Source organism: Centroberyx gerrardi, chromosome 9, assembly GCF_048128805.1.
Source record: "Centroberyx gerrardi isolate f3 chromosome 9, fCenGer3.hap1.cur.20231027, whole genome shotgun sequence".
Classification (NCBI taxonomy): Eukaryota; Metazoa; Chordata; class Actinopteri; order Beryciformes; family Berycidae; genus Centroberyx; species Centroberyx gerrardi.
Genome location: NC_136005.1, coordinates 26,607,353 through 26,624,015, shown reverse-complemented (window position 1 = coordinate 26,624,015; position 16,663 = coordinate 26,607,353). Strand labels below are relative to the sequence as shown.

The 16,663-nt window shown below is 38.5% G+C and overlaps 1 protein-coding gene across 3 annotated transcripts in view; it reads right to left on the bottom strand.

Moving 5' to 3' along the window:
• The window catches only part of st3gal3a (ST3 beta-galactoside alpha-2,3-sialyltransferase 3a), a 37,408-nt gene extending 23,235 nt beyond the window's left edge, over positions 1 to 14,173 (bottom strand). The window contains exons 1-4 of one of the 3 annotated variants that reach the window (XM_071906919.2): positions 14,059 to 14,173; positions 8,956 to 9,003; positions 5,121 to 5,163; positions 4,558 to 4,650 (exon numbers count right to left, since the gene is read on the bottom strand). In XM_071906919.2, coding sequence (XP_071763020.1) covers positions 4,558 to 4,650; positions 5,121 to 5,163; positions 8,956 to 9,003; positions 14,059 to 14,173 — 299 coding nt within the window. The remainder of the gene's footprint in view (positions 1 to 4,557; positions 4,651 to 5,120; positions 5,164 to 8,955; positions 9,004 to 14,058) is intronic. The other 2 variants (XM_071906920.2, XM_071906921.2) reach the window with 2 other exon arrangements.
• Positions 14,174 to 16,663: the final 2,490 nt, after the last annotated feature.

The following is a 16,663-nucleotide window of genomic DNA, read 5'->3' as shown; positions in this document are numbered from 1 at the left end:
CCTAGAAACAGTGACATTTCCGCAAACCCAGTCTAGAATTTGCTGCGGAAAAAACTAAGAAACATCCCAGATTAAAGGGAAACTGTTGCTTTAACCCAAACAGCCCCTCCAGCCTTGGCAGATTATTGTTTCTTTTCATTTGTAATATCACATAATGAACTGCAAATTAGCTCTGATTTGGCAAAACAAAACTGCTGCTAATCAGAGAATGTTGGAATGTCTACAAAACAGTTAAGGGAAAAATCCACCCTAAAACACTTTAACACTGTTAAAAAAACAGTTACTGGCGATGTACCTTGCATGCTGGGTCCATTGTTTTTTTCCATTTCCCGCAGATAACTGGCCAAGCATAGACAGTGTGACGTCAGGTTGAGATATTTCCAGCGCAGCTACAATGGAGTTTGATATCAGAAAATGTTCCATAAATGTCAGGTTTTGATGTCAGTCCCTCAGAATCAAAGAGCCAGGGCTTCTTTCTAGAGCCGCCATTTTGCACCAAGAGACGTTCAACAATCATACAGGGAGAAATCCATGGTAGAAGAGGAAGAGATACCAATTTCTCCACTGACAGAAGCCTCAATAGACCAGAATGCAATGCAGCCACGTGTTTTTGAGTAAGGGGCGCGGATGCGATCAAAGACACCAGTGTTCACAAACTAGTTGACTAGCTAGCTAACAGGTGAAGCCCCTACACCCACCTATGACTGAAAGCAACAAGTTTACGCTCCTTCTCTGGGAGTTGTCGAAAGGCATTCTGGGAAACGTAGGAAATCAACAACTGAGGTAGAAGTAAACAAGGCAGATTGAGGGAAAGTGGGTACACCAAAAGAGTAAATTACAACACTCCAGGCGAGCCTCTCACCTGAATCACCTGCTGTCAGTTTGCAGAGAAAGACAGAACAAGGTTGGCAAAGACACTGGAATAAATGGGTCAGGCCGGCATTCATCTCAGGATGCTCTAAACATTTTAACCCCTCCCTTCTCCTGAGGAAAATTCTCCTGTGTTATTTTAACAGGTTCAGATCTGGACTCTCCGCTAGCTCACTTCATTAATAAGGCTCTCTGAAAGCCCTGGTGGATTGGAGCGTTGCGTGTCTCCGGTGCTAAACGAGACCGGATAAGTGGACTGGGCCGTGGCTTTCTCACGCACTGGGAGAACGGCAGAGCAGAACGGGACAAAAAAAGATCTGTGCACCACATGGGCCCGTTCAGACCGGCGCATCTTATGACTCATTTTTTTAGAGAGTGCTAAAAAAGATTCGCAGGTGAAGGGCTTTCATGGTGTGGGGGCCTCTTTGGTGTTCAATAATGCAGAGGCAGAAATGGGATCTTTCATCTCTCATGCCACTCTGAACTCAGAGAGATTTCCACAAGACAGGACTGTCCGCTGAGCATTACTTGAACTTGGCTGGGTAAGAAAACACAGTAACTGGTTTGTGGACTGAGGCCATTTAAATACTATTTTTCCCCCTATCAGTGAAGACCCCGGCCACTCTGCCACAGCTCAGATAATACCTAAACATCCGTTCACACTGCAATCAACTTGGTTGATGGGTCGCTCTATTATGACTGATTGTTAGAGGCTCCAATTGCATCTATGTAGTGCATAGCTGCAGTCTGCAGCTACAAAGTTTTGAACAGGCAAATCATGTATTTTTTGCTACTTTGGTATTACCTTTAATAACGTTATATTGTTCCTTATTTATCAACTTTACCAACAATGTTGGTTGATTTTGACAAAAATATTGCACACCAACAATATGTTGGTTAAGGTTATTTGGTTGGGTGCAGGGTCATGTAGTATGGTGTCCCTGGAGCAGGTTTGGGGGTAAGTATCTTGCTCAGGGCTACAGCATCCTGCTGCCCCAGAGGAATATTTATGTCATGATATGGTAAGAGTCACACTGCAATTTCCCCATACTCACATGCTTAAGTGATAAGGCCAGTGTCCAAAACTTTTTGGCTTCCCTGTCAAGGGCGGGTGAAGAAAATTTTCTTAAAATAACTTAACATGTAATAATATATATGTAATAATAACATGTAACCACCACTTAACCATCCAGGCAGTGTAGAAAAAGAAGACAAACTCTGCAGAAGTTTAGATGATACCACTTTGCAGAAAGCCAGCGTATTTAGGAGTCTGCTTGATACAGTTTTGCCTTGATTTACATTCATTCAGTCAGAATGAATGTACGGTGGCCAGCAGGGACTAAGTTTGAGAGCAGACTAAGACCAAAAACAGTACCTAACTGACGCATACAAATGTTACTGTCTCAAAGAGTCAGTGCCCAGTGTGGTGACCCTTACTGATTTATCCACCAAAGACAAATTTTACTGCCATTTGGCGCGATTGGTAATTTGGCGCTTGGTAAAAACATTTTCATTGTCTTTACATGTCAGGCGAAATTTTCAAGCACTGCTGAATGCATGTGGAAGAGGGGGGAGCATTGTTACTCACATAGAGAGGGGTACCATGACCCTCTAGCCATCAAACTAGCTGGGTGTGAGTCACTCTGCCATCCTATTGACCAATGGTCTGGGGTCAGGTCACCTATGACTTCATGGCTGCCACTCTTTAGATGAAGCGCAACCCACAGAGCACCAGCGGTCGCTCAACACACAAGGAAACCACTTTCTGAGCAAGGGGGGTTTCCTGGACTGAGGAGGAGAATCATTCCCACCAGAGTGAGAGTCCAGTGTAAGATTCTAGATGAACTGATAATCTGTGGCTTCATTGTGCTAATGGGGAGAAACTACAATGGCATGTACAGAGGCACTCGGGATTAGACATCACAGTTGAATGGAGGGCTGAGAGGGAAAGCTGCGGTCACACATGGGATGGAAAATGATAGTGAGTCCGTTGTCAAAGCAACACCACAGTTGCAAATGCACAGAGTAGGAGCTACTTCTGTGAAATGTATGGAATGAAGATGAAAGCTACAATGAAAACGTCCTCATTGTTATTACCCATGTGTGTGATATCACTTCAAACAACTTACCACCAAAAATGACTTATATTTATTTCAGTGGACGTTACTGTCAAAGGATATGTCAAATAGCAGGTTTAAAGGTGCTACCTGTGGCATTTTAACATCAACAAACCATTACCGCAATAATTTTGAGACATTAATACAATTATCGTAAACAACCGAGACCACTGGGTCGGCAGCATCTACTGGCCTCCACACTGCATTTTACATTGTGTGCCACTGGGGTGGATGTGGAAGGAAATCTGCTGGATTGCTTTACAGCACACAGGGATATTGCTTTACTCCATAAAGCAGGAAAGGGCGCTGTTCTTCCAGTACAAATGGAGCTGAAGCTTTCAGAGTTTCTGGCAGATGGTGGAAGGCGGAAAAATCACTTCTAACATATTTATCCTTATTTACTAGTAATGTGACTGCACAAATGGGTAGTGTTGTCACGATAAGTTAAATTTCAGTACTACTTCAATAAGGACTGCATTCAATATTGAATGTTATAGACATTCAATACTTTCACCAAATGTGTTCTGCAAGCAGAAATTCAAGTTCACGTTCAAGCTAATTTATTTCTATAGCCCTTTATCACAAGCATGTCTCAAAGGACTTTACAAAGAATGAGCCTAACTAAATCTAACTGATCAACAATCAATCGTAGAACAGAATAATGTAAGACAAACACAAGGAAGCAGAACAAAGCACAATACACACAATAGAACATTTTAGCAAGACATAGCAAACCTACTCATTCTACATAGCCTAGCCTACCTGGCACCACCAACCTTAGACCCTCGAGGCATACAAGGAAAAACTTCCAAGAAAACCTTATTAGGACAAAAAATGGAAGAAACCTTGGGCGGGCCAAGGCGAAGAGGGAGGTCTACAGGGTGTAAATGTGTGGATTGGAAAAGTTAAAAGAAGAAGAAGGATTAGAGAAGACAGAGTGTCAGTCTGGGTCTTGACAGTGGACTGGGGCAGTCTGAGTCAAACAGCTGAAAGCATTCAACAGTGTCAAACAGTTCACCACATCTTCATCTGAATCCCAGTCCACTTAAATTGGTTGACAAAGCTGGTGCCAGATGTCAAATATGGAACTTTTTGGTTTACAGAACCAATAAAGACAGAAAACTATCAAAACACCAGTGCAAACGTTGCTAAAAATCTGTCCAAGTGTGGTAATACATTGCTTAATGTGCTATTGTAGTAGTATCAAATGTTCAGTATTAACCTTAGCATTGGTATTTAATCAAAATTATGGTATCGTCACAACACTAGTCCATGCTGTTTCTGTGACATCTACCCAATGCATGCTGGGATAGGCTCCAGTCCAAGTAGCAAGTAGTAACACTCTCTTCGCAATAGGGAAAAGTGGTGATGATTTTGAGTAAGACTAGCACTAACAATACCGCTGACGTGAGATAGAGGCTATCAATCGTCTCGACCATGGTTGCTTTTGTTTACGGTAATTATACAAAGGTATCACAATTACTCTGACAATGACATATTGACATTTAAAAATGCTACAAGTACCTTCAAAATTAGCTGCAAAAGAAAAGGAGTAAGTATGTATTCTTACTTTGGATAAATCGCGGTCATCTTGGCAGCAGCAAAGCCAGGCTTACAAGCACCCTTACTGAGATTGCCATACTTGTACATCAGCTCCAAAGGCCTGTGGTGCGAAGAGAAATGAGGTCAAGCAATGAACAATGTTTTCAAACTCCTTAGTAGAGGAATTGTTGGTATGACGCATGGAATTTGTCTCAAATCATCCAGATGACCAGATGATCACAAGGGTCTTCGGTTTGTTCAATTTCTCTTGATGCAGTGTATGATTTCATGTCATACATATGAGAGATGAAGATATCTTTCCAGGAGTTATGTTTAATGGTGGTTTTATCTTACTATTCAGCAGTCGGATACTGTAAGCCTAAAAAACTAAGCAAGACGTAGAAGGCCTCCTGGTAAAGAAATGTAAATTGCCAATCAAAATATCAAGCTGTCACTTCAGCACATGAACAACGAAATGATTTTTAGGCAGTATAGAATGGTTCCAAAATGCAGGGCCATGTTGCCAAAATCAAGCCTACCAGTAGACACAAACAGTAAGTGAGAGGTGTAATATATAGAGGGAATACTTACAGATTAGCATCCAGCTTCAGAAGGAATCCTTGTTTGTCATACACTAGATAAAGAGAAAGAGAGAGGAGATAAACATGCCTTGACAATGAAAATTTAAATGTGTTATTTTAATTCATGAGGCACTTATCACAAAGTGGGGAACAAGTTTCTGTATTGGCACATCAGTTAACTGAAAGCCTTAACATTCTTAGCTAGCATCCAAGCGTCGAAGTAAAGAATTACATTTACTCTCGTTACTGTAATCGAGTAGCTTTTTTTGTGTACTTTTTTGAAGTCAGTGATTTTGCTATTGCTTGATTATGTTTTATCTTAACTATCACACTTCGCTACATTTTAAATCGATTCAATTACAGAGTGCTGCAGTATTATTGTTTTGTGTTTGCCTGGTTGTTGCACAGATCGTAGCAAAAGAACATCATTGGAGTAAGTTAGAATGGACTGATGATAGTGAAAGTATTAAGTTGCAGTGTATGAAACTTTTGGCATGAGCAGAGAAGTCATTTCATGCTTGGACATGTCTAGGACAAATGGATGATCCATGAGGCCCGTTTGAGGCAAAATGAGGAAAAAAATGATAGCGCCACCTTGTTGTGAAAGTTTGCACACAGGCATAAAGAGTAGTTGTCTCACTACTGACCAAGCTTGATGATGACTGGACATTTCGCTTTTTGATGCGATAGAGTTTATGTGTTTGTGGCCACACCTACAACATTGACTGGCTTGTGGTGACTTAAGGGGTTGGACTACAATTCTTTTGATAATTCAGGGCATTCATCAGGGCACTCATAAGATTCGTTGGAGACAACTTTGGTGTAAACGACCTATAGGACGAGTTTGCTTTAGGAGGTTTTGTAAAAATGTCAAAAAACCTTAAAAATTGAGTACATTAGTACTTAATACAGTAAATTTTGTTTTCATCTGAATGTAAGGAATATGAGGAAAGAATAATTATAATGCTAGGATAAACGGTTCAAGAGTTACAGATGGATATGTGAAAACACTGCACTGTAGCGCCACAATCTGACCAACATGGGTGACAATGAGGGTGTGAGTGGGTCACCATAGAAATAGACCTCCCAAGTTTGGTTGCTCTAGGACATACTGTTTCTGAGCTGCAAACACTTTAACAGAAAAAGCACTTTTAGCGGAAAGCACTTTGTGCTTGGACCCTTAAAAATAACAGACTTAGAAATAACAGAAGATTCAAATGTTATGGTGTCATTTCACAAAACATAGCTTCTAGCAATAGAATTAATGTGCATGGTCTGAAGAGGAGACAACCACTCCATGACTTTGACTGATTGTAGATCTAGTACCATAGCCTTTCGTGGAAGAAAAAAAGCATGCAAATCATTGCACAAGGAAGTCGCTGTGATTCATTTGCACTACAAGCAATGAGATATGATTTGATTTTGCGGAATTTTCCAGAACGTCATGTTTAACACATCAGCATGAGGCAAAGTTATTTCCATGGTACACCATGGATAAAGGATTTCCACCCACAATGTCTGTCTGCAATCACCATGATCAACACGCAAGAGGTCACAGTATTTGTCATCTAAGCCATCAATTTCTATTTCCTCTCTGCCCTTTACTTATCCCCTTATAACATGATTTCATAGAAATGTAACACACATAGCAGTGTGCTGATCAGGCAAGCCAAAAATGGTGCTATTTGTTCAGGTGGTATGTGACAGCAAAATAGAGGCTAGCTGCTGGTCACTGTGTCCTTAATCCTGAACTAAGACATTGGAAGTATATTTTGTATAGGAGTATAGGCTGCGCTCTAACCCCTTCTTCAAGTCAACCTTATTTTTTTGATTAATCATTTAGTTTATAAAATGTCGAAAATAATGACAAAAGTTGATCACAAGTTACCAGAGTCCAAAGTGTTCTTAGTCTGAACAGCAGCCAAAAAACCCAAAGTATTCATTTTATAATGAGAGAAAAGCAAGCAAATCTTAGTATTTGTGAAGCTGTGACTAGCAATTTTTTGGTATTGTTACTTAATAACAAATTTTCTGTTGATTAATTAATCGACTAATCGTTTCAGCGCCACAATATACATATGGTACAATAGATATAGGATTATGCCATCATATGAAAACTTTAAAAAAGTTTATATGGTCCTTTATGTGCTGAGTAATTTCCATGACCCTTGAAGTAAAGAAAACCCTTCAAAGGTTATTTTCAAAACTGCATACAGTAGGTTTCAATAATAAATCAGCCTTGAAAATTTACTTTTATGGACAGTTTTTTTTTTTTTTCGACAGTAGCAGTATCCCTTACTGAAATCCCAAACACAAATCAATCTCATATCTCATTTCAAAATCCCTCCAATAAAAATAGAGTTTCTTTTTTTATTGGAGGCAGAGATTGACAAAGCAAGGAAACAAAAAAGGTTTAGCCTAGTCCTTAATAGTTCTGGGAAAACCTCAATACAACTAATACAGCTGTGGCTCCAGAAGTGAACAATCTCTTATTACCACTTATCAAGCTCTTTCATGGTTCTATCTTCCCATTGAAGCAAACCTCTTACTGTAGAAGAACTGAAGTAAAAAAAGAAAGAAAAGAAAGCAGCTCGGCCACTTCAACACAGTATAGATAAGCCAGTGGGGCGCGCACTGTAAGCGGAGCTGACACTATCTCTGGGAGAACAGCGTGTGTTGTTGGGTGAGGAGCTGTAGCCAGATCCTGGACGGCTGATGGAAAAGCTGGCTGTAAAGGCAGTGTGGATGGAGGGCAGAAAAGCACTGTTTGTTATCGCTGGCTATTGTGGGAAGCATGTCCTCGCAGCGGATGAAGCAGGGCCCACCTATCTCTCTCAACTTACAACTTAGCAGTTTGGCATCCACGGTTGTCTGTCTTCCTGAGGCACACTTTGGGGAAAAAGCTTCTGTATTGGTATTATTCATTTAACCAAAACCTTGCATGTTAAGCATTGATACCATTCCTCATTACAACCAATGAGTAGTGCTGGTTAGTAGTACTAGCTACTTTTTCAAACCATGGGGAAAAATGTAAATGCGTTGACTCCCAAAGCATTTAACAACATATTCATGTCTGCAGGTCCTGAAAGAATCTTGAAATGTCTTGAATTTGATTAGCAATATTCAAGGCCTCAAAAGACTATTAAACAAACTATTCAATTCAGTTTTAGTTGCAGTTGTTGGTGTGCTGTTTTTCTAGTAAGAAATCAGCTCAGTCATGCAGAATGGGATACCACAGCACAAAAGGGGCACTACCAAAAACCCATTTTAAACTAGGACAAAACCTGTAATATTAACACACTATTTTTAGGTAGTTGAAAGCCAAATGTGGAGACTTTTTCTCCTTAATGTGCCTGAGAAAGAAAAAAAACAACACCAACCCACTCCAACTTAACCCAACAGGTGCTAAGTAAATCAACAGAGCCAATAGTCCTGGTCTTACAAAGATATCATACCTCCAATGTAATAATGTTGTGTTGATTTTCTCAAAGGTAGCCAAATATCATGGTTGAGGTTATATACAAATATATACATATCAGTAATTCTGTGACGTAAAATAAAACTATAAGGTTTTGAAGTTGTTTCGTTCTTTGGCACACTACCAATGGAAGTGGAGTCCTTTATGTCAGGTATATTCATATATCTTCTGATACTTGACCTGTGCTAGTTTTGCAATGTTTTAATTCTAGGAGGTGATAGGAATATAACGTAATAAAACTTACAGAAATGGCAATCCATTAGTAGACTATATACATTAGTGGTGTTTGAACAATTCCAGAACTATAAAACCACCCAGCATGGCTTCCTGATTCGAATGTGGAGAGATCAGAGGATTCTGCCTATACCTGATCTCACTATTCGTCCAACGGAGAATATGCTATCCACTTCTGTGTCTGCAACACAAAAGTGTAAGTTAATGGCTATATGTAGTTTTAGTCATCTATTTTTCTTCACCAGACACTTGCCACATTATGCGAGAGATGGTTTTTTTTTTTTACATTTTGTCCTTAAGCTAACTCACCCCAAAAATAGCTGACTAGATAGCTTGCTGCTAGGAGTATTTTGGTTTTGAAAAAAATTTGCACAATGCTAGAAAGCTATTTTTGGGGTTATGTCCCCAAAATATGACAAATGCCCTGAGAAAAAAAAGACAAAAATTAAAAATGTCAAGGTTAAAGCTACACGTGATAACTCGGTACGTCAACGGCTATTCTGGTCAGAATTCACAACTGCACTCTGTCCATTTTACTGCCTTCTCACTTTTAATGACGTCAGACAACAAACAATCGTGTGCTTATTGATCACGTAAACACTCATGACACTGTAGGGTGCTTGGGATAAAACTGTCCTTACACATAAACACTCACAATACTGTAAGATGCTTGGGATAAAACGCTGTGTCTGTCGTTGTAGAATACTACTCACAAAAGCTAATAGGCTAATATATAGCTATGATGCTAATGCGGCCGCGGTAGTTAGCATTAGCATCTACCCACACAGTACCTGGATGTTACATAAAACCCATCACTTCCCGTGCGATACTACTATTTCCAGCCAGTGTACTATAAAAGTGATTTTTACCACAAAAAAGTAATCACATAGAGCTTTAAGTTAAGCTGAGAATGGTTGGGGTAGGTGCATCACAAAATTTAAACAGGCAGTAGCCCGACATTTGTCTGCACCAACATCATTATCCTTGGCCATGTTTTTTAGATTTATCCTGCGTTCCATTTAGAGTCTGAAGTCAGATATTCCCTGCTGGTAGGTTGCGATTACAACCTCCATGCATACTAGTGGTCCAGCTTCGAAAAACCAGGGGAGAAACATCAACACCCGCAAGATTTTCTTTGCCCAACTTACTGTTATGTCAATGATATTTGACGTTAGCTAGCTCCTTAGCACTGAATGTTAGCAACTGTATGTGTAACTTTAGCCTACATTTCAAATTTATATGTTTAACAACCATAACAGGTGTTTTGATACATTTAAGGTCATGTGATGCTGAGCATAAGTTAAACATAATGCTGTGTAGCATTTACAATACATGCCGCCATACTGAACACATTGCACTTTGCAAGCTAAAGTAACAACCTAAAATGAATATTAACTAATTGCAGCTACACAATAATGACTGTAACACAGAGGATTTTTCATAATGAGAACAGACAGAATGAGGAAGGAAACAAGTTAGTCAAGTCTACATATCTGATGATTAACTGCCTTTATAGGTTCCAAGAAATTCAGGAGTCATTAAGAGTCTATAAAAGTTAACAATACATTAGTGTCATTGCCTTTCAAACTTTGGGAAGGGAGAAAGGGAAATGGGCTTTCTATCAGGAATGAGAATTTCAATTAATTTCAACATCTGTACAAACCAGGCAATAGATGATGACTTTTGATGATGAATTATTCCCCTAGTAAGTTTAGTAAATATGTAATATGTGAATTGCAAATGTGTAATTATATTGTTGGGATTGTAGTGCTTTATGCTGGCAACTCAACAAGTTAAAAAAAATTCATGTTCGACCGTCCAGTATTTACAAAGTACTGAAATAGTCTTACAAGGATTTTTTGCATTATTATTCTCATCTCCATAATGCATGAAACAACGCTACAGTAGAGCTAAAAGAAACAACTGATAACATTCTAGCTAATAGACAGCTGTACAGAAAATGCTGAAAGCTTCAGATGGTTTCTGTGGGCAGTCAAAGGAATAGGCTACCTTAACATTTTCAATTTCAGTCTGCTATTTTCCATCACCAGACACTTGTCACATTGTGTGAGAACAGATTTTATAAATACGCTACAATAGATAAAAAACCTTTCAAAGCACATTAAGGAATAGGCCGCACCGCCATGGCACCATGGTTGGGATACATGAGCCACAAAATCTAAACAGGCAGTGCGAGTTGTGCTTACAAGGTTGGTTTGAGAAGATTAAACTACAGCTGAATTGTCTGGCAAAATTCTCTTTTCTGCCTGCCAAAAGTTTACAGACTCAGGAAAAGCTTAAGTGCACTAATCAACAAGCATTTACTTGGTTTTTACATAACGGGCTATTTTCAAATCAAGCCTGGACTCACGTTAGCAGAGGCTCAGCCATTCTCCAGCCTCAGCCCCTCCACCCCTTTTATGAACTTTGAGTGAAGTCTTCATCCCCAGCAAGCAGTGAACAAACATTGCTCCCAAATTGCTAGCAAATGCTGATATGCCTGAGGTAAAAAAGTAATTTTCTGCTCTGAAATATGTGTATTTTCACAGAACCTGAGTTGCAGCTGACAGATTGAAAGGAAAAAAGGAAAGTAGTAGTGTGTATAGTTGGGCTATTGTTTGTTTTACCCAGGAGAAGCTTGTTCATACCATCTGTGCATCTCATCATGACGTCTTTATCATTGCTAGTAAGGATGCACCAATACTCAAATGCAACGGATACTGAGCAAGTAGAATGCTAAATTAGGCTATTGGGATTAGACAATTTCCCAAATACCTATAGAGCTATATTTCCCCCAAAACAAATCGAACGTAGACCCAAGATTGTGAAATGTTCAACTGTAAAAAAGTGATCTGAACCAAAGTCAGTTATGTAAATCTATAAATAGGATTGTAAACCATGTTTTGCAAATGAAATCCTTTATGTTACAACTAAGAATAACTATTTACTCCTTCAGTTCTCATGTTGCAGAACATTTTTTTATGTCCAGACTTTTTGCTGTTTGTATCCTCACTCTTAAAAAACGATTCATACGTAGACAGAGTTCTGATTCTAGACTGGAAGTAATAAATATTTTATGTGGTTTCAAAATATATAGATTATAGAACTGATATATAGATTTGCAGAACAGAGTTTGGGTTTTCATATCACTTTTTTACGCTTGAAGCATTTCACAATGTTGAGTTTCCGTACGATTTGTTTTTAGGGGAAATATACCTCCTTAAATACCCCATGGGAAGAGCTTTGTATAACTTGTTAGAAATCAGAAAATACATTAGCAACTTGATTATTTTTCACACAAAGAAGGATGATACCTCTCTCTAATGGAGAAATCAGGTTATATCTCAATCATTTTTTTCCAGTGAACCCAAAAGAATAGTGCAAGTTTCTTCGGGTCAAGAGGTTAGTTCTGGAAATCTGTATTAAGCAGTGAAAAGGAGGGATTACAGGGATTACAGTACAGTTAACAAAATCCTAAACACATTATTGTCCAGAGCAAATCTGTTCATTTAAAACTAAAAAAATGTTCACAATGAAGCTGTAGTACCTTTTAAGCTTTGACACCTTATAATTACTGTCAGTTAGCGTAACCGTACACAGGTTTGTGCACAATAAACCTAAACATTGTTTTGACATTCAAGAATGGTGATGCATCTGGATGATGAGGAAGGGATACACTCAATAATAAATATTAATATCTCCTCAGCAGTTGATTTATTTAGAATAAAGGGATGATAGAGAAAAGAAGTGTTGTTTTCTCTTGGTTTTATGCAAGATCTTAAATTAAGACAACACACCTAACAATTATATTAACAAGGGGGATAACCATACTTCATCCCTGTCAAATTGCCCCATTTGTAAAAACGCTAACCACAGGACCTCAGTCACAGATAATACAAATAGATCTTGTACAGCCATGATATTGTCTAAGTCAAAATAGTATAAAAGTAACAAACCAATGGCACAGGATCAATCATCAAAATGCACAGCAAATGAGAAAATCTTTTGTATCCAGGCTCAGTAACTGATCTGGAAAAATCCCAGGCAAGTGTTTCATTCCATGGTACTGGCCATTTCAACATCATAATCAAACCTCAACCTATTTTAACCCAGACCAGGGAAAGAGCCAGTGACTGAATCGGCTTTAAATCAATTAAATTAAACCTGTGTTTTAATAATAAAAAGTCTAAAAAGAGTACCAAAAGAAAAGTATGTTGGCAGTGACCTAAAACAATATAACAATATGTAAGACATGAAGAATTTGGTTGCAATGGGTGTCAGTGAAATGATCAGCACTTGACTCCAGGCCTATTCCCAGTATCACCAGTATCAATTTCAGCACCTCAAAAAATGGCTAGAATTCTCCCTTATTTGAACACTTTATGATATATGGAATACCTGTGAAGAAATTGTTGCCATGTTTCATCTTTGGGCAATGAGCCCAGATGATCAATGTCCAATGTCTTTGTACTTTGATAGCAGTGGGGAGACATTGCTGCTGAATGCATGTAGAGTAAATGAAAAATCCTATCCATAAGTAAATGTATTAGCTCCCCCATCTGGTAAAAAAGTAAACTGGACAGACAAAAAAAATGTCCACTCCTTACACAAGGACACATCAGACTTGGCTCGCTTTTGCTATCTCCTATTTTTATTCATTTTCATTTAGGTCAATATCTTTTAAGAAATGACTCTTAAGACCTTAGACTACACTAACCTTGGCATTTCTATGTAATATAAATAAATATTTAAGATACTACCTCATTTGTACTGTGTAATCATGTTTGCAAGAGTTGATGGTTTCGTCCTCACATCAGTTAAAGTCATGAACTTTGTTTTATCTGCATTCAACATGAGCTTCAGTTGACATAACAGTGACTGTACAATATCAAAGGTGGGTGTATTTTCTTGATCGCCTGACTGATTGTTGATCCACAGCATTAAACAACTGAATAGTCTGCTTAAGAATGAAAATCTTCCTTTGGGATTTGTAATCCAAGCTACCGACAAAGACTGAAAAAGGTAAACCCACAACTGAGTATAATGAATTTTATGCCTTACTGAATATAATGAAAATGTGACTTTGTTCGTGTCAATTACAGGCCACCGTAGGGGGAGGGGCCTGCGCCAGAGACTTGTGCAAAAGTTCTATCAATGTTGTTGCAATTCCTACTGGTTACTGATAGAGTTTGATAAGGGTCACAGATTACTGGCCCTTTACCTTGGGAATACTTACGTGATTTGTGGCCCCAGCCTCGTAAGCTGAGCCTCCCTGAGGAGTAGTAGAGGAATCCAAGGGCCAGCATGGAACAAAGCCCCAGGAGGAGGTTGCGATTGGGCTTCATTCTCATCTCCAGCTATCATACATGGCACATCCCACACTGGAGCCTGTCAAAACAGATAAACCAGTTAGCCCACACACGTACAAATCATATTCATACTTAATACACTCACCTATTTATACATGAGATGGTCATCAATGCAAATCAGGTCTTTCATCCCATTCTGTCCGTCTGTCTGTTGGCACTGGCAGGATATCTGAAAAAGTTATGAATGGATTTGTATGAAATTTTATGGAAAGGCTGGTCATGGGGCAAGGAAGAACATATAACAAGAAGTTATATGTCTTTTAGTGAGAACCCACACCTGCTGCCACACCCCGCTTTGGCCAATCAGTGTGAAAAGTTTTTGTGAAAGTTTTGTATATGTGACTGTCCAACTATCAATAGTACAACATTGTTTGGCCTGTTATCTATAAAGCATTTATAATACATTAATGAGACCATTTACATAGTTAGGCTGGGTTAGTTAAGCAGTAAATGTATAACTGCAGTACATAGCCCATGGGAATAGATATCAGAAAAATACTGAGATCGTCCTAGATATTACTTATTGACAGAATACAGTAAAGTACAACAATAATATATACACATATACATACACGCATATATACAGTGCAGATATATACATACACATATATACACAATCATATACATAGAATAAACATAGAATAACTATAATACCTTATACAATACAATACAGTATCATATACTTTACACTCCACTAGTAGTATATGCAGAGTTTGACTAGTTCGGCTGCATCTGTAAGTGCTTCAACTGTTTCCCTTTTTGCACCATTTACACGTGCTATTGATGAGTCTAGAACAAGTATACTGTAAAATAAGGACATCCACTGATCTAATTTAAGGACGTGCGGTGGTTTCCATCTCATTACTAAAATCTTTTTTGCCGCTGTAAGACTAGAGAAGAACATTTTTTTTGTAGGCTTAATATATTGAAGGAGGAATCGTCATTCAACAATATAACATTAGGTAAACATGGTATTTCAGTGCCAATGATATCTGATGAGACCTGTACAATCACCTGAACATTCCCAAAACATGTGGCAGTACAGTAGGTGCCGATCGACCTTTGTGAACATAGCAAGCAAATAGGGCTATCTGTAGTTGGCAACACTTTCTAGGTGATAGATAAAATCTATGAATCATTTATAGTGCAACAGTTGATTAATATAATTGCGGGATGTTAATGAAATGTTACTCCATACTCTTTTCAAATCTATTGTCAGTCCATAATTTTTCAAATCTGTATTCCAAACTTTAACAATTCCCATGTAACCTTGAGTATTCTGTTGCAGTTCTCATCATTTCCACCAGTGCTTGATTGCAGATAGAAAAAAAGGATGATCCAGGCAAATTAAAAATATGTTTCAGATCTTGGAGGGACCTTAACCCTTCGTCATTCATAATGTCTGATAGGGTATAAATCCCTTGATTTTGCCACTGTGGAAAGTAGATTGGTTTCCCACCAATATTCAAACGGTTGTTCTTGAATATTGGAGTATCAAGATGCCAATCCAACCCCAAATGCCCAGCTTTTCAACGCAGTTCCATATATAGATAGAATGAGCAACACTTGGGCCAAAATATAAGTAAACTGGGTGTATGTGGATCTGTCTAACAATGGAGCAAGTACAGCATTCATATCGCCCCCTAAAATTATTTCAATGATTTCAATCATTTCGGTAATAATTTTTGATAAGAAGTCAAAAAATTCAGGTTTGTAGAAGCTAGGTGCATAACAAGTAATGAGTGCAATCTTCTCACCAACTAAATTTCCTTTCAGATAGGCGATTCTCCCATCTTGATCGTTCCCTTTATCAACAATGTGGAACTTTAAGCTATTGCGCATGAATATGATAACGCTTTATTATTAGCAGATGATGAGGCAACAACTCTATAGTTATTATTCTTAATTTTGTGTATATCTTTTTCCATGACGTGTGTCCTGAAGCATTGCAATATCGGCCCCTTTTCTACTTATAATATCAAGAGAGCTGGCAATCTTCAGGTCAGTGTTAAGGCCTCTTAAGTTCCATGAAAGAGTAACTTATTTGGCTATAATACAGAAGAGTATAATTCACATTTTTTCTTATGTGTCAGCCTGTACATCTTACTCAATAAAATTGAAGTTCACCTGGGGCCCACCCTCCTCCCCACTCTTATTTGCAGCCATAAACCCTCCCATACCCCTCAGTTCCCTACCTCCCAAGAGAAGGGGAATATTTGTCATAATAACATATCACACTGTATTTACTGTGCCCTTCTCTCCGATTCCCCATACTCTGATGGTACCACCCCCAACCAATCAATCAATCAATATCATTGTTCACAACAATGGAGAGTGGATTTGTTTTGTTCATACCAACAGAAAAATAAATAAATAAATAGAATATATAATAAATCAGTGTGAAAAGTTAATCAGTTCTGCCTTACCATGACCAACCTTTCCACAAAGTTTCATGCAAATCCATTAACAACT